We start from the raw sequence: 18,066 nt of genomic DNA, 5'->3' as shown, positions 1-18,066 counted from the left end.
CAACTAAGCAAAACTATTCTCTCTCTCTCAGAGCAACTCTGTTGTTTTTACTCCATATGCTTTGGCTTGACTCCAAATTGTCTAGTTCTTCACTGGAACTTCAGAATGTCATATCACTCCCTAAGGTTTGAGAAATGAGAATATAGACAATATAGTTCATTTTCTGATGAGAAGGCAATCTTCATCTTTCCTCTCAAGGCCATCTAGAGATGGTGCTCCTTTGTGAAACAAAATGGTGTACAATATTGTTTGAGAAGTTATCTTCCAAAACTACTTTTCCCTTGTTTTTATTACATAAAAGAACAAAACAAAATGCAGTAAAATACTTAAATTGACATAAATGAAGTACAAATTAAATAAATCGTATGGTTCACTGTTTTTCTAATAATTGCATGAAGACACACAAATTGTGTAAAAATAATCATTTCACGGATCAAAGTGCACGAAGATACTGCTTGATGAAAATTGCAGTAGAATAATGAGGAAATATAAAACTTTTAGGGACTAAATCATAAATTCACAAGTTGTGAAGCCCAAGTGCTTCGCAATTAAACTCTAATTAGGGGGTGGTGTTAGTGAAGTTGCCTCAAACAAGTCATAAATAGTATCAGTTCGTCACTGTTGAAAGGAAAGCTCAGTTGTGAGATGGCAATGTCAAGCTTGAAGAATGCTTTAATAGTAATCCTTTTGGTGATAACTATTGTGTGTTAAACAAAATTGTGCAAAGCAATCGAATAGCCACAGTACAAAGTAGTGCACTCAGAATCAGATTTTGAAATCAGACATTACAGGGAGTCAGTATGTATGGCCGCACCCGTCAACCAAATCTCCTTCGAAAAAGCCACTAGAAATGGTTTTCACAGGTACCATTTTCCTCATTTTTTTCATTTTCTTTACTGAAGGGTACTTCTTTTTCTTTTCTGGTTACAATGATTCGAGTTATCCATTAGGATATATAGCGTTTCTTGGATTTTCGAAACTAGAGTTGATGGGTTTTTTGCAGCTTCGATTTTCGAGCTAACTTATTGGTGATCAACAGTCTATCCCCTTTTATTTCTCTTGTATAATCCTCAATTTGATCTCTAAACTTATAAGCTTTTCTTAAGTTATGACCCCCATTTTTCTTATGGACTTGCACTTCCGTAATAAATAAGCTGATATAAAAACAATTTATGTGGACTTTGCATGTATAGAAACGAAAATATCTAATCAAGAATACATTTTTATGTCAGTATAAAGCATAGGTCTAGCACCTCCCAGCGTGCGGTCTGGTGGTCAATGTATTCGATTGAGAATCATCAAGTCTCATGTTTAAGTCAAGTCTCAAATTCAGGATCTTTCTGTTGCCTGAGAAACAAAGTCATAGGCACTTTGGTTTAGGGTTGGTGGAAGCAAAAACACTAGTCTCATAGTTCAAACTTTGATTGATTGAGTTACCTGGAATATGTGTTATATGTATTGGTGGGAGTTAGGAGGTATCCGTGGAATTAGTTGAGGTGTGCACAAATTGATCTAGACACCGACTCGAATGGGAGGTAGTAGTTCCGGACACAACTGGCTCAAACACTACAGTTATCAGACAAAGAATCATGCTTAGATCTAATATGCTGAAAGAGTTTTAGTATAAGAGAGGTAGTGGACACCTTTATAGACTACTAAGTTTTTTAATGTTGATTTGACTCTTAGATTCTCTTTTAAACACACTGTCAAACATGTGCTATGCTCTTTTTTCTGTTTCTTGAACCAATCGGCCTGCTACAGCTATTCAATCTTGTCTATAACAATAACGGAATTGTAGTTCTGACAGTTGGAGATTTATCAAGGGTCTGTCTAGTCATATAGTTTTGTACGAGGCTGGGACTTGAATTATGGAGGTCTTTGGTGGAGACTCTAGATGGTTGGTCATGTAAAGCCTGTTTGTCGGATGTGTCACTCTGAACCAGTTGCTTAATGTTATGTGTTAAACAGAACCTGCTCCCGGTTTACCATTTATGCAGGCTTATAGTAAATGCTAGCAGAGGTAGTTTCGGGCTCTTCTAATGGTGTATGAAGATTGGAGACGTTCTTTTAGTAAAACACATAACTGAATTTTGTTTGCAAACACGAACAAATACAGTTTAACAAACCAATGCACGAGAAACTTTCCATGTCTCTTGTCCAATATATAAATCAATCAACTAAGCCTCAAGCTCAATTGATTTGGATCAGCCGTATAAATCCTTTGTATTGATTCAGGTTGCGTGTGTCTTGGTGAATGCGTAGGCACGAATATGGTATTCAGAGAAATTTCACTATTTTTATATTGTCCAACGACCTGCTGCAGCTACCCTACTTTATCTGAATTTGGGACTGGCTTTGGTATAAGCAGAGTTCATGTCCAGATGAATTGAAAGCTTACTATGTTCACTCATTGTCGTACAGATTGTTTCAATTCATCCAAGGTGCAAATTTGAACTTTTCTTGTATCTGTATGACAAAGCCAGTTTTGACTAGCATTGTCCCAGAAGCTGGTCCTCTTCACTCATCGGCATACTTTGTTAAATTCTACTTGCCTGATAAGTTCCAGGCTGATCCACCTCTTCCCCTTCTGGAGCTGAACCTTCAACCTGATCCATGGACTAGTCATTGCATTGCTGTTAGGAAGTTTTCAGGATTTGCAAGAGATAGCAACATTGTTAAAGAAGCTGAGAAACTAGCTCTAAGCTTGAGTACACATCTTATCATGCTCATGTTATGTAAATTTGGGATTTCCTTAGTGGGACTACATGGTTTCATGGAAGTCTAATTAATTCTGTAATTTCCTTGATAAAGAAATTTGACATTAACATGCGTGTTATTCTTACGTTGTTTATCGAAAACACAACTCAGATAAAATTATGCTAACTTAATACATTGGCTTTTAATAGGAAAAAGGGCAAAATATTAGAAAAATATATAAATTTACTAAACAATTTTTTTTGTTGATAAAAACATGTTCACTAATGCGTGTTATTCTTGCAGAAGTGATTAATGACAGTGATCGGTGATTATGGATAAAGCAACCATAAAAATTATCGATATTTTTTTTAATAATATTAAAATTTTATTCAACAAATTAATAATTAAGTTTTTTTTAGATCAAGTAAATACTTAGATTTTAATAAAAATAAATATATTTATTTTGTGATTTAATAGCTAAATCATTCAAATTCATACTTTCATGCGCAATGAAAAAAATAAAAATATCTAAGAAAAGAAAACTTGTTTTCGTCCATCCGTCAATCGAGAATCATGTGCGATGGGTAAGAGTAGGGCTGGGCATACTATGGTTCAAATCGAAAAAATCGACTGAATTGAACTTTTTAAAATTTTTTGTTTGATTTTTTGGTTTGGTTGGTTTTAAATTTTAAAAATTCAGTTATTTGGTTTGGTTTTTGATTTTTAGGTATTATAATTTGGTTAACCGAAAAATCAAAATTTATTTATATACTCTCCAGAGTAGAGGCCTGAATCCTCTTGCCTAAAGCCACAGGTTGTAGCCTGTAGGAGAGTTGCGTGTGTACTGGATCTTTTTATATAAATTCTCATTGCAATTCACTAGATTTTTTTGTATATATTTTGAACAAAATTTGTTTTTGCTTGTGTCTATTTTACTCTTTTCCTTGTATGAATAGTTGTAGTGGTGTTTGTGTGTTACATTTTTATTTTTGTGATTGAAACATATTAGTAGTGATATATTTTTCGAAAAATTCATATGAAAAACTGAAGGAAGTGAATTTGTTCAACTAATCTCACAAATTAAAATAAACCAAATCAAAATTGTAAAAACTGAATTGAACTAAATTTATTTTAGTTTAATTTGGATTAACATTTTCATAAATCAAAAACTGAAAAGCAGAATTGAAATTTACAAATCAAACTGAATCGATCGAATGTCCAGCTTTAGGTGAGAGTTAAAGTTCGTTAGAGTAACGTAATAAATAAAAAGTTCACTTGTAAAAAATAGATGGGATTTAGCGTGAATCCGAAAATAACAGTGGACCCGTGTTATTAGTTTAATTAGACTTTCACTCCTGTTGTGTGGGTTTTCTTTTCAATCAAAAATCAATATTCCCTTCTTCCTTCTTCTCCCTTCTTCTCCACTTTCCCCTCTCTCTCTCTGTTCGATCTCTTTCCCCTTCAAATCCAAAAAAAATTACTAACAAAATTCACACACACACACACACACACACACTCAGCATCGCCTCTCTATCTCTCCAAAATACACTTGTATTTTACGTGCAGATCGGAGCTTCTCGTAGATCCGATTCAATTCTATATTTCTTCTTTTTCTTTTTGGTAAGCTCTATCGGTGGTTCTTTCTTACAAAAATCTGATTTTTCGGCATCCTCCCGTGTTTATATTGAATTTCGAGATTTTATTGAAATTAAGAAAAAAAATGGATTCTAGGGTTAGAGGAATTAGGAATAATCTATTTACACTATGTGTTTCATTGAGTGCACTGCGTTCAGGGATAAAGATTGAGTCTTGAGCTATGCGCATTGCATAACTACTATGTAATTGCACTGAATTTCGTGGTGATAAAGGTTTGGCTTTTGGAATCTTTTTTGTGTGTGTTCTAGGCGTCATTGTTGTGGGTAATGGAACAGTATTTTTCGTTGTTCTGTTGGTAGGAATTTGATGGGGTTTCTAATTACACTGTAGTAACATTATTGCACCGTAAAATATTATGCTTTATGCAATGAGAGGACTGTATTCCTTGTATAACGTGATAATAGATGAAAGACTAGGGTTTACATGTAAAATCATGCTTATGTGGAGATTTCTATTTGTAGCTTGGCCATATTCTCACTAGCAAAGGTTTTCTTTCCTATGTTGTTTTGCTTGTTATGGGGAAAAGAGATCCAGTTAATCTAGTTAAATTTGTCACGTGCTTCACAGATTCTGGTTCTTTGTTAGTATGCTGTTCTTCACATGTATGTTCAGAGTATCTCAAGTTAAAACTGCATTATATACCTCAAAATTTTCTAAATGTGATGTTAATGATTTTGTACAATTCACTTGGTTGGAGTTTATTTGATTTTGACGCCATAATTGAAATGTGAAGGCAACATACACCAAACAACACTGTATTAAACTGGTTACTAGTGAAGCCAATCATCTAGTTGAGAGAAGTTTAGCCACTTTTACTTGATACTTACTGGCTTTTAGGAATTAATATGTAATTAAAGGAATAAACCTGTCATCACTTGTTTCCCCAGAGGTTTTATGCAAGGCATATTTAAGCTTAGAAAGGTATGTATTATGTAGGCAGAGGTGGAGAGGCATTAAAACATGCCTTTCCCATTCATGTGCATGCGGTGATGATATTGTATCATCTTGTTCCACTGCCTGGAACAAAATCTGTTATATATAGATTTCTGAAAAGGAATTATCTTGAAAAATTTCTAAAGCAAAATTGAGCAGAGATAAAAAAGTGGGTAGATCGATTTCCTATATCCTCCTACGTTGTTTCTGTTACATACTTTGCTGTAAGATGTTGATTTAGTTGTGGAAACAGAGGGAAGTATGAGTTGAAGCTTGGTTAGGGACCAAAACCATTATGTGGTTTCTATAACTGAATATATGTATATATTTACCTATTTTTACTAAAAATAATAGTCATTGAGTTATGCTAGAAAATAGGAAAATAATTTAAAGATGTGTCCAGTGGGTTGATACAGTTGTTAATGCTTAAAATCATTACTATGGTTACTTTTTCTCTTATCTAGTTAACTTTTTGAGAATGATTTTCTTGAGAATGACTTTGTCTCTTATCTAGTTCACTAATGACCTAAAATAGTTGGTTACCTAGGAATATGCAAATACATTTGAGTAATTTAAAAGAATTTATAGTTGATTATGCAGCGTTTAATTATCTTAACCTCAAAACTTAAAGCAATTACTATTAAGGTTAATGATTTTTGGAGCCTGTGGGTTATCAGGTAAAACAGTCCTTTCAGCAATCTTTTGGCATTTTACAATGATTACAATTGGTTTATATGTCACAAGTGTTTTTTAATTCCTTAAGTTGCATATGCAGCCAAACACCCTCGGAGGGGGTAATAATCAGCCAATATTGTAGTATTGTACTTAAAAAGAAAGAAAAGATGATGAATAGCATATAGGAATATCTCACTTTGAACCCTTTGGGGTGGCCTTGTGGTTTGTGCTTCGGACTTCCATGGTGGAGGTCCCAAGTTCGAAACTCCTTACCAGTGAAAGCAAGGGATTTGCCTTCTGGGTCGAGCTTGTCGCACTGGACTTGCCTAGTGCGGGTTACCTCTCCTGTGTGGTTTGTGAGTTATTGCATAGGAGTGGGGTTTTTTGCCCTGTGCGCACCAAAAGGGTAGCGGCTGCGGGTTTCCCTTGTCATAAAAAAAAAGAAGAGAATATCTTACTTTGATCTCGTGTACACACAAATCAAAACGCATCACTTGTCATATCTGGATTTAGTTATGTTTCATTTGCGTTCCTTGTTGTTACCACCATTGTACATGAGACATTAGTGTATGGTTAGTAAAAGTTTCTCTCTTGAGATGCCCATTTAGGGAAATTGTTAAGTGAAGGTGTGAAACTGTCTATTAGCCTGATTGGCCAAAGCCTCTGGGAACCCAAAGTGCTTATTTTAGTGAGTTCAAAGTGTTTGGCCAAGTTTTTAAGAAAAAAGTAAGTGCGTTGACTACTAGCAGAAGATGGAAAAAGTAGTTTCTTCTGAAAGCACTTTCTGATATGGCCAAACACAAATTGATGCTCTAATATTGGCAAAAGTGCTTTTCAAATTGATTAGCAAAAAACAAATTGCTACTTTCCAAGTACTTTTTGGAAAACACTTTTCAGTATAAGCAGATTCTGAAGGCTTGGACAAACATGCCATATCTGCTGTTTGTTGCGACTTTACCAAATCCAATTGATTTGGGCATCGGCTAAGTCTAATCATATGTATTCTGTTTTCCATGAAGTAGAAATTGTGTGAAGTTTCTGGTGTAACGTTTCATCTTGAAAATATTTGGTATCAGTTTTATTAATTTGATGACTTTTGCTAATGGAAAGAGGTGCAAATATTTGCAGATTTTGGCTGAATTAGGCTATTTGTGAAGCTGTTTGGATGACCGTAGATCAATATTTGGATAATGACTTCAAATATGTTGGCAGGGGAGAGAAGGTAAGGAGTCCTTAGCATTTTCTTATTTTCCATAAATGCCCCTTATGTTACTTTATTTGAGTTTCATTCTCCATTCCTAGATAAGTACATGCCCTGCTCTATTATTTGTTTTTTAAAAAACCATTCTGAGTCCAAAACTGTACATGTTTTCATCTTTTTCTCTCTGGTCCTCTTCGTTTATTATGCTGATTATGAACGAAATTAGACTATGAAAAACATTGCCTAATATTGCTTTATATGATGCTCTTTCATTTTGTGATGTTCCAAGATGATTGACAATATCCCATTTTTATACAACTTTCAATTCATTAAAAAATTCGTAAGTTTGATATAATGCAGGATCATATAGCTTTTCAACAATCACTTTTAAGATTCTCTTACACATCACTAATCTAAGTGAAATCGGCATCCTAAATTTCGCCCTTGTCAAATACTATCAAATAAATAGAATGATGGAGTAGTTCAATTTCTAAAGTGGTTTTTATATATTGGAAATAAGTCGCTTTAATTTTGAAGGAAGTTTTTATGTTTGTTAACGTGTTTAATGGTGCTGACCGGTAGCATTGATTTTTTGATTAAGTATTGAATATATTAGGTTGGAAATTAAATGCAATGTGGACCAACCAATTTGAGGAGGATCTCATATTCTTCTTTTCGTGATCCGAATTTCCTTATTAAGTTTTGCGTTCCAAAAGTCATTATTTCTCTTTTACGTAGATTCCTTTCCACTAGCTTCTCTCCAAAAATTTCGAAGTGTTGTTTGCTAAAATTTCAATTACTTTACATGTTTTTAAGAAAACTATGATACTTGTGGATTTCTTTAGTAGGGGCTAAAAATGAGCTCCAATGCGACATTTTCAGTGTATTGAACATTTGTTGTATAAATTGCTCAAAAGGTGATGCTTCAGTGGTGTGGCATTAAAATATATCGTAAAGCCCTTTTTGGGGGTCAAAGAGGAGGGTTTCTAAATTTTTGCTTTTATTTCTACGACAAATTAACCTTTTGGCATTTCTTATAGTTTATGGTGTTATCAAATTGCTTAGCTATTATTAGATTGTGTTACATACAATGAAGTTGGTATGATGACATTGTTTACTGGTGTGGTTGTGTCATCTCTTTAAGTTGTCTTTTAATTCCATCATTATAGGTGGGTTTCTGCAAGAAGAGGTGGCATGACTGTCCTTGGAAAAGTGGCTGTCCCAAAACCATTGAACTTACCCAGTCAGCGGTATGAAAATATTGGCTGATTTAAACTTTTGGTTTTCTGATCTAATTATAGGTGTTTCTAAAGTTGTATGTACATCTTTTTGAAGGTTAGAGAACCATGGTTTGGACCCAAATGTTGAAATTGTTCCCAAGTGAGTACCTGTATTCTTTTTAATTTCTTATTTGATTTTTAACCCCTGCTTATATTGGTGTCTGCTTGTCCATGGCATTGGCACTTCTGTGCAATACTTATTTGGGTTTGCCTGCCTTGCGGAGAGCAGTCTGGTATTTCCTTTTGTGTTGTTTCTTTGTTGACTTGATTTAGGCTCCTCTCTCATCTTTTGACATAGGGGTACATTGAGCTGGGGTAGCCGTACTTCTTCCTCTACCTCAAATCCGTGGGGTTCCTCAACACACTCTCCAAATGCTGATGGTGGAGCGAGCTCACTAAGTCATCTTAGATCCCGCCCTTCATCTGGTGGGAGTGGCACTCGACCTTCAACTGCTGGTAGTGATAGAACACATGAACCTACAATTAGTGCATGGGGTACCAGTTCTAGACCTTCGTCAGCTTCTGGGCCATTATCATCAAACAAAGTACCATCGACATTGGCTCGCCCACACAGTGCAGAGACAAGGCCCGGCAGCTCGCAGCTTTCACGCTTTGCTGAGCCTGTTTCTGAACATCCAGCAGCATGGGGAGCAACAACTACCGCAGAGCGTTTGGTACTTAGTATATTGCTATATGATGTTCCCTTTGTGATGAATATCTCTTATATATTCTTTTGTGAAATGCCTTTTTTTTTGGGGGGGGGGGGTAAATATATTATATGAAATGCACTAAGCCAGTGCAACAAAATTACAAGTTGTTGCAAATTAGCTATTGTGTCTAAATATCATCTACATCTGGATCAAAAGCTAGTTTGCACTGAAAAACAATCAACAGAAGACATCTAAGTTTAAGGCTCTGTATGTTTCTTCTACTGCCTTAAAAAATTCTGGTATTTCTTTCTAGCCAAACTGACCACCAGATAACCTGAGGAACAGTGTTCCAGGTCTTTTGAGTTTTCCTGCACAGACCCTCCCTGTTCCAACACTTCATTTCTGTTATGGAGTTTGGCCTAGTCCAAGACCTACCAAATATTGACCAAAAGAAATTCCGTACCTGACTTGTAACCTTGCAATGCAAAAGAAGGTGGGTGTCTTCTTCAGATTGTTCTTCACATAATGGACATCTGTTGCACAAATGAATACCCTTCTTTTTGAGATAGTTTTGTGTGATGCATGCCTCCTTAGCCGTTATCTAGGAGAAGCAAGAGATCTTTAAAGGAGAGGCGTATCCAAGATTATGAGAGGATGGGTGCTCTATTATGGAAAGGTGGATCTAAAATAGAAATTTGACCGGTTTGACCTTTACGTTCTTATATTGAACCTGTTAAACCTTTTAAATTATAGGTCCAAAATTAATTCTTATCTATTCAAATAGTGTGTGTATATATATATATATATATATATATATATATATATATATATATATATATATTCCGTGTCGAAGGCATTAGATTGGTTGAACCAATTGACTGTATACTATATCATCCAATACTACTACTAGTACTTTTAGTAGTAGTAGTAGTAGTATATATATATATATATAGCTATATTCCGTGTCGAAGGCATTAGATTAGTTGAACCCATTGACTGTATACTATATCATCCAATACTACTAGTAGTTTTAGTAGTAGTATTAATATACACATTTGGTGCAATTATATAAAACTATACAGTGCTAAAAAAGTTTAGGAATTTCCAATGTGAAAGACTTGAAACTTTTGAAAGATTAAAACAAAAAAAAGGGAAAAAGATATCAATTAAAATACCCAAATTGTTACCGATAACCACTTAGAGAGGTGCTACCTAATTTTAGAAAAAAAGAAGAAGATAGATATAAGATTTAAATTTCTAACCTTACTTAAGAGAGGTTCACCCAATCATCATCGCATTATATAATACTTTGAGCGTGGGTTCATGCATCTATATTTAAGTATTTTTTTGAACACTACTATATATGATCTTGGGAGGGAAGCATGGGTTTGCGAATTGCATCTCACTAATCGGCCAATGTCGAACCTTCTTCCTATGACCCCCCCCTCCCCCCCGGCTTTAAAGGTGTCATGTTGTACCATTTTTTTTTCCAAGGCCATAACTCACAGTTGTTGCTAAAAATCCAGAATACTGCAACAACTTTTAAATGACAAATACCCTTGAAATGATCCCTTCCAACTGATAGTGTCTGTTTTGTTGTGGTCCAAAGCAGTGTTGCTTAGCATTTGAAGCAACACACATGACCTCTCCATTTCCCAGTAATTTATAGTCCTCCTAAAATTCAAATTCCACCTTGCAATGTACAAAATTCCGTGAGTGTCCCACTGTAACTGTGTTGATAGATTATAAAAAACCAAGAATTGGTCTTTAAGCAGCTTATAACCTAACCGAGTAAACCCCACATATTTTGCCCAATATCTATTGTTTCTATTGTTCTTCCTCTGTATTTTATTTTGTTTTTAAGGGACAGAGTGATAGTAAGAGGAGTGAGTTTTCCTTTTCTCACACTTGATTTTTTAAAATTTATTTCTGCAATCTAATAGTTAAGGAGTTAATCAGTTGAAGTAAACAAATGGGAAGGTCTACAAGAAAATCACCATGCTTGTGTAAGAGTAGTTGTTTTAAGAAGATCGTTCTGTAATTGTGTACAGATTTATCGATGTTCTCTTCTCATTTTTCTTCTATTTTATTCCTGTGTATTCTGTAATTCTGCTTGTTCTCTCTCTTCTTTCCCAAATAAAAATTGTGACACTGTGCTGATTGGTGAGCTTAATTGTACATACAGGGAGTACTGTCATCTAAGAATGAAGGCTTTTCTCTGGCTTCTGGGGATTTTCCAACTCTTGGTTCGGATAGAGATGCTTCTGGGAAGACTACCGAATCACAAGGTGACTGCTGGTGCCTTTATGAATTATGATACACGGCATAATGTCTTTTGGTGGTCTACTGCATCACTCTTTTGTTATCTTAGGGGTGTATGTACTATCTGCTCAGTCTATATATCATTTTTATACAATGGTGTTTGGAATCATTTTTTTGTTCTTTAAAATGAATTGTACTTCACAATAGATTTTGTCATTTCATCTTTACTGTTTTTTTCGGCAGTTTGTGTACTTGGAGTCTAGAACTCATGATTTTGCTGGCAATTATCAAGAGCGAGACATGTTTGGTTTAAATCTTCAAAACTTCCCTTTCTAGGGATGCCATAAAATGTAGTAAAACATTATAATTCTTTCCTTTGTTCAATTCCCTTACCCCTTCATCAACACCTACATCTCAATCCCAAGAATCCCATCTCCCCCTAAACCCAAAAATTAGGAAAGAAGAAAAAAGGAAAAAAAATATATTTGAACAGTGTTTATCATGTTGTTGGAATGAAACCTTGCCTGATTATTCTGTTGGGATTGCATTTTTAACTGATTGCTTGGTCATGTTCTTTTGATAGATCATGGTTCTTGTAGCCGTCCTAGCTCAGCTTCTGGCAAAGTAGCACAGCCCCTAGAGAAGACAACTGCCTCTCACTCAGGTTTGTGTATTTTGTTTGAAACTTTGTCAAGTGATTCTTATTTGGCACTCTTTTCAGTTGCAACAGAATATTTGTGGAATATGCTTTCTGATGATGGTAGGGTAATTCTACGAGTGCAGATGTGAAGGGTGGATCATTTGATGCATGGAAAAGAGATGGTCAAAGTGCTGAGGATCCTTCTCATCATGGTATGGAGAAATGGCAAGGGGATCCCCATCAGTATCACGGTCTTAATGTTCCACCACAGCATTTTGATGCATGGCGTGGTCCTCCTATGAATACTCCAGCTGCTCTTTGGTATAGAGGACCACCTGGGGGGCCACCTTATGGAGCTCCAGTTCCTCCCGGTGGTTTTCCAATTGAACCATTCCCCTACTTTCCACCCCAGATGCCGCCTCCTTCTATTGGAAATTCACAGCCAGTTCCTCCTCCGGGGCCTGGATCCAGAGGGCATCATCCCAGAGGTGGAGACATGTATAGACCACAGATTGCTGATGCTTATATTCGTCCAAATATGCCATTTAGACCTGGTTTTTACTCTGGGCCAGTGGCCTTTGAGGGCTATTATGGACCGCCAATGGGTTATTGCAATTCCAGTGAACGGGAAATTCCTCTTATGGGCATGCCTCCTGGTCCTCCAGTCTATAATAGATATTCAGGCCCAAAGACTCCTGATCCAAGCAATTCTCATGCCAGGATTGGAAGCCACGGTGCTAATACCAAGGCAATGCCAGAGGCACTGGAGTCTGGTCATCCTGATGATGCTAAAGGACCATATAAGGTTCTTTTAAAGCATGATGCAAGAGAGGAAGGAGAGACTTGGGAACATGCTGCACCCACCAATGGCCCATATCATGGTAGAAGCTCTCAGAGATCATTGCAGAAACATGAGCGGGGAGGTGAGCACGGCGGTGAGAAGGAATTGTATTCAAGGAGAACTACAGGGAGTGGGAACTGTTATCCGCGCAGCTATGGTGATCGAGGAGGTGATTCTTCAGATACCACAAATGTGAATTCACTTGAAGGTATAAATACTATGAAGGTAGCTGATGGCAGTTGGACAAAGAAATCAGGGTATGTGGAATCCTCTGGTGGAGTGCCTCCATCTTCCTTGGCTCCTGAAAAGGTTTCAGCTCCTGCAGTGACTGCCAAAGATTCATCCTTGATGCAGAAGATTGAAGGCCTAAATGCAAAAGTCCGAGCATCTGATGGACGTTATGAAGCGCCTTATGTTTCATCAGGAGAGGATATGAATAAGTCAGAACTGAATTCCAAGGTTACCAATTCAGTAAATGAAGCTAAAGGTGGTCTTATGTCATCGGAAAGAACTCATACTTCTGGAACCACAGGGAACAAGGGTGGCCATTCAATAGCTGCTATGCCAAGGTGGCTGTTTATATTGTGTGGTACTTCATAGATCTGCTTTTCCCTTTACTAAAATAATATTTCTTGCAGGAGGCCATATCACGGTGCACAAGCCAGAAATGATCATCTTGGTAAACCCAAATTTGATAGTCATGATGATGGTTGGAGAAAAAGGCCCGTCGCAGCTGACTCATCTGCTGTGGCTTCTGGAACATTCTTGGAACCTGCTTCTAATGTTCATGCGTGTGAGTTGGGTCCTAAAGTTGAGGCTGTTGAGCAAGCTTTAGCCGATATAAGCGTGAGTGTTGAAAAAGAATCCTTGTCAGAATTACATGATTCAGCAGATACCCAGGCTCAGGTAGTTTGTTTACTTTTACGCTTAACTTTAGTTGTTTATTCCCTTTTATCTAATGTATATATATGCTTCTTGTTTTCAATTAGCGTACGAAGATGAAAGAGTTAGCCAGGCAACGTGCCTTACAGCTGCAGAAAGAAGAGGAAGAACGAATTAAACAACAGAAAGCCAAAGCTCTTGCTAAATTAGAGGAATTGAATCGCCGTATGCAGGCAGGTGATGCTTTGTGTCAGAAGGCTGAAAAGGATTCGCCTGCTGATGTTATCAAGCAAGAGCTACAAGACTCCTCACCTCCTGAAGCAGTGGGTTCTACTGTCAAACCTCAAGCACGCAATGCAACTTTAGCAGCACACAGTGACGTAATTGATGCCAGTGGGCTCATTCTCAACAAAGACAGTGAGCATATTAATCCACCTGTTGTGTTAGAATTTGGCACTTCTATTATGGTCCAGTCAGAAATAGCCATCCCACAACCCCATGCTTTTCTATCCAAGCAAGATTCTGATAGGGCTTCTGCCTCTCATGGAAAAGAGACTTGTCAGTCAAGTGATGGGGGTGTCATCAAGCAGAAGCGTACTAGCTTCAAGCAAAGGCCAAATATGACACCTAAGAATATGAATGAAAAATCAGTCCCTGTTAGCATTACTGAGGTATCTGAGGGCCCTAGTGATACTATTAATAATAATGTTCCATCTACTGAGGCTCATGAAGTTGGCCTAAATGCTGAATCAAACATGGTCAATAATGCCAAGGTTGTGGTCGAGTCTTCTGTGCAGCCTAGAAGGAAAGGTAATAGGACCAACAAGAACAAGCAGAGGCTTGATGCTGTGCTGCCTCGCCCTGCCTCTCCATCACCAGTGCAAAATGATAATATTCCTGTTAAAGTTCGTACTCAACAGGAAAAGTTGAATTATTCTCAGTTGGTTCTGGATGTGAGCTCAAATCAGGCAGCAAGTGGTGATAATATTGTTCAGCCTTCTGACCCGAGTCCCCCTTTGCCAACAGAAGAAGGTCATGGTCGAGTAATTAATCACTGGAAACCTCAGCACCCTCGCAGGACACAGAGAAATCAGCACTCTAATATTCATACTGATAAGTTTCAGGGAGGTGATACGGTTGTGTGGGCACCTGTGCGATCTCAAAGCAAAACTGAAGATGCTGCTGCTGAAGCAAGTCAGAAAACTGGATCTAATTCCATTGGTCCTCTGAAGAGTGATAACGTGGTGCAGAGTAATTCAAAAAGCAAGAGAGCTGAAATGGAGAGATACGTTCCCAAACCAGTGGCGAAAGAACTTGCTCAGCATGGTAGCAGTCAACAGCCACTGTTGTTCTCAGGCAATTCTCCCGGTCCAGATGGGACAACTGGCAGGGCAGAATCTAGGCCTGAAAACTCTGGATGTTCCGTACCTACTGGATCTGCAACTGAGAGCTTTTCCATAGAGTCCAGGGATGGTGATGGAAAACACAATAATAATAAGCAAGGAAAAGCACATGGAGTGTGGAGGCAAAGGGGTTCAACTGAATTGGCATTGGACACCAGCATCAACGATTGCAAGTCTTTGGATCAGACTCAATCTTTGAAGCCTGATAGAAATACTATGAGATATGAGTCCAAGTATTCCGGTGAGTTCGATGTATCAGATGGTTGGAACATGCCAGGTGATTTTGAAGTTCAGCGCACCACCATTCCTGTTGTACCAGATGAGGGAGCGAGAGGTAAAGGAAAACGGTACCCTTCCAAGGGCCATAGAAGCACAGGAAATTCTGGGTATGAATACAAAAATAGCAGTGTGGGGCCTCAGCAAAATCACACTCTGTCAGGAGCTACTGAAATAAACCAGATGGACAGAAGAGTTGCAGCAAAGGAAAACCGTAGCATGGGCAATCGTACTCCACCACCACATTGGCAGCCAAAGTCCCACATGCTTGCAGTTGATAATCAACATGCAGATGTGTCTACTGGAGCCCAAGATATTACTATGGAAGGTGATCGGGGCAATAAGAGGGATTTTCTTCACGGTAAAGTTAGTATTCCCCTACAAAGTGAGAAGGAGATCTGTGATGTAGGTGCAGGTCAAGCAGATTCATTTTCAGCTGAAGATAAAATTGTTTCAGAGGTGCCAAACGTTCGAAATCTGGATCCAAGAAGAGATAGAAAGCCTGGTTCATTCCGGGGACGCCCCTACTCCCCTAACCAAGGTCCTGTTGTCAAAGCTGAATCAGCTCCTGCTGAAAGTGCCGAAGCTGTGCAAGAGCGGAGCAACTCAGGTTTAAGGAGGAATGTAAGCCATAATAATCGTTCTTCCCGGACCCAGGAATATCATGGAGATTCGTTCTTGGTGAAAGATAATCGGCAGCACAACACCTCCAGTGGTCGAGAAAGGCAGAGAAACAACATACATTATGAGTACCAGCCAGTTGGGCAATACAATAATAGCAAACCAAGTAATTTTGAGGAGCTAGCTGATGGTTCTCACAATGTTGACCAAAAAAGATACAGAGAGAGAGGTCAGGTTCATTCAAAGCGCGGAGGTGGAAATTTCCATGGTAGGCAAGGTGGATCTGCCAGAGTAAATGCCAATTATGATTGATGGGGAGGGCCGAAATGTGGTTTTAGGTCTTTTAGCTTGTGATGAATAGCAACCGTACCAGATAATCTTGTCTTAGTTTGACGAGATATCTGTTGGTGCAGTTTTAGGTGATAGCTTTTGTCATGGTAGAAAAGAAAACTTGTTGGCCAATGTCCACACGGGTGAGGTGGACTACGGCCGAGCGTGGCCGCATGGTTTTGATAAAAGTAATGTGTTTGGTGCAAGACGTAATGAGAGGTGTAATTAATTTGAAGAACATTAAAATTGTTGCCCATTTTCTCACCAGAGAAATGTCTATGCATTTGGAGCATTGTAAGTTGCTATTATATTTTTGTATTATCATATCAGAATCTAGAGGTGTAGCTTTTTCTCTTAGTCGGGAAAAAAAAGAATGATGACCAAAGTGAAGCTGGTTTTGTCTCCCATCCCCCTTGCTATTTTATTTAACTGGCCCAAGAACACCCAACTCTTGAAACTTGTACAGTTGTACTTGCTTGTTGAAACACACTTTAAGTAAAGAAAATAAATGAGTAAAGCAACTACTGCCAACACTAATCATATAGCTTGAAACTTAGGAGTATCCAACTCCAATTCACATCTTCATGATTTCTCTTCTTTTCTTTTAAGAATCCTTTTTTCTTCTGGCCCTTCTTTTTAATCTTACAAATAATACTATGGACAAGTGAAAAGAATTGCTGTGATTTCAACTAAGCAAGGCAAACGTGAATCGGGTTTATTCCCTCTTATCCAACTCAAAATTAATTTCATTACGTTCTTGCTCTGCGCTCTAATTGGCAATTATTAATCATAACGATAATTTGACTAATTATCAAACACAATAGTTTGATGCATCAATTCGCTTTGTATTAATTTTCTTTGTTTTTGTTGTATTTATTCGTTCTACATCGATTCACTCAATATTAGAGATACAATAGATACAAAACGAGTTCATATATTAATACAAAACGAATCGATACAGCTCCAAGTGAGTAGATGCAAAGCGAAATAGAAATTCAAACTCTCTTTATGTAATGTAAACTTTTTTAAACTCTGACCACAACAACATATCCAGTGTTATCCACAAGTGACGTCTGGAGATAGTGGTGTATACGTAACGTTGCTCATACCTTTAGATAGTAGAAAGACTATTATCAATAAACCTTCAGCTCAAGTGAAACATATCAAAACAAGTATGGGAAGAAAATACAGAAGTATAGAATTCTTACTAAACAATAATCACAACAAATAATGCGATAACCGAATCAAAGGAAACAACATACAACGGCAAAAAATGAAACAAACTATAACAATAACAAGCACGAAAATACAAGAATCAAGATTAATAGAACAACAAATAGAAAGAGGAATCTAAGAGTACGAAAATATAAGACTATTATTCGATTGTATGCTACTCTTTTATAATCCTCAACGTCCACACCCTTCTATCATGTGTCATATCTTCGGTGAGCTGAAGTTGCATAATGTCCTGCCTAATCGCATTATCCCAATACTTCTTATAGTCCTACCTCTATCCCTCTTTAAGCCATCGAGAACCAGACTCTCGCACCTCCTTATTAGAGTATTAGCACATCTCATATTCATGTGTCTAAACCATCACAACCTTACTTTCCACACCTTATCCTCCACAGGGGCAGTCCTACCTTGACCTAAATAACTTCATTCCTAATTTTATCCTTCCTGGTGTGCCCACACATCAATCTCATCATCCACATCTCA

The 18,066-nt window shown here is 37.5% G+C and overlaps 2 protein-coding genes across 2 annotated transcripts; both read left to right on the top strand.

Annotated features, from left to right (window-relative positions):
- The first annotated feature begins 594 nt into the window (after positions 1–594).
- On the top strand, positions 595–2,851 carry LOC129895407 (uncharacterized). The gene is made up of 2 exons (XM_055971122.1): positions 595–863; positions 2,422–2,851. Exons 1-2 carry the CDS (start codon positions 805–807, stop codon positions 2,783–2,785), a joined length of 423 nt encoding a protein of 140 aa, XP_055827097.1. The 5' UTR covers positions 595–804; the 3' UTR covers positions 2,786–2,851.
- Positions 2,852–4,073: 1,222 nt separating this feature from the next.
- LOC129896294 (protein MODIFIER OF SNC1 1) lies at positions 4,074–16,679 on the top strand. Its single transcript, XM_055972153.1, has 10 exons — positions 4,074–4,317; positions 7,090–7,183; positions 8,332–8,412; positions 8,498–8,542; positions 8,741–9,116; positions 11,278–11,380; positions 11,938–12,018; positions 12,138–13,404; positions 13,474–13,741; positions 13,825–16,679. Exons 2-10 carry the CDS (start codon positions 7,152–7,154, stop codon positions 16,327–16,329), a joined length of 4,758 nt encoding a protein of 1,585 aa, XP_055828128.1. The 5' UTR covers positions 4,074–4,317; positions 7,090–7,151; the 3' UTR covers positions 16,330–16,679.
- Positions 16,680–18,066: the final 1,387 nt, after the last annotated feature.

This window comes from Solanum dulcamara, chromosome 7 (assembly GCF_947179165.1).
Source record: "Solanum dulcamara chromosome 7, daSolDulc1.2, whole genome shotgun sequence".
In the NCBI taxonomy this organism is placed as follows: Eukaryota; Viridiplantae; Streptophyta; class Magnoliopsida; order Solanales; family Solanaceae; genus Solanum; species Solanum dulcamara.
The sequence above is the reverse complement of the archived record's forward strand: the minus strand, read 5'-3'. Positions and strand labels throughout refer to the sequence as shown.

Bases quoted from the DNA above. Each gene is read 5' to 3' on its own strand.
- LOC129895407 (XM_055971122.1), top strand. From the start codon at position 805: ATGGCCGCACCCGTCAACCAAATCTCCTTCGAAAAAGCCACTAGAAAT. The intron at 864-2,421 runs GTACCATTTTCC...ATTGTCGTACAG, and splicing joins ACTAGAAATGGTTTTCACAG to ATTGTTTCAATTCATCCAAG.
- LOC129896294 (XM_055972153.1), top strand. From the start codon at position 7,152: ATGACTTCAAATATGTTGGCAGGGGAGAGAAG. The intron at 8,413-8,497 runs GTATGAAAATAT...ATCTTTTTGAAG, and splicing joins TTGAACTTACCCAGTCAGCG to GTTAGAGAACCATGGTTTGG. The intron at 9,117-11,277 runs GTACTTAGTATA...TTGTACATACAG, and splicing joins CAACTACCGCAGAGCGTTTG to GGAGTACTGTCATCTAAGAA.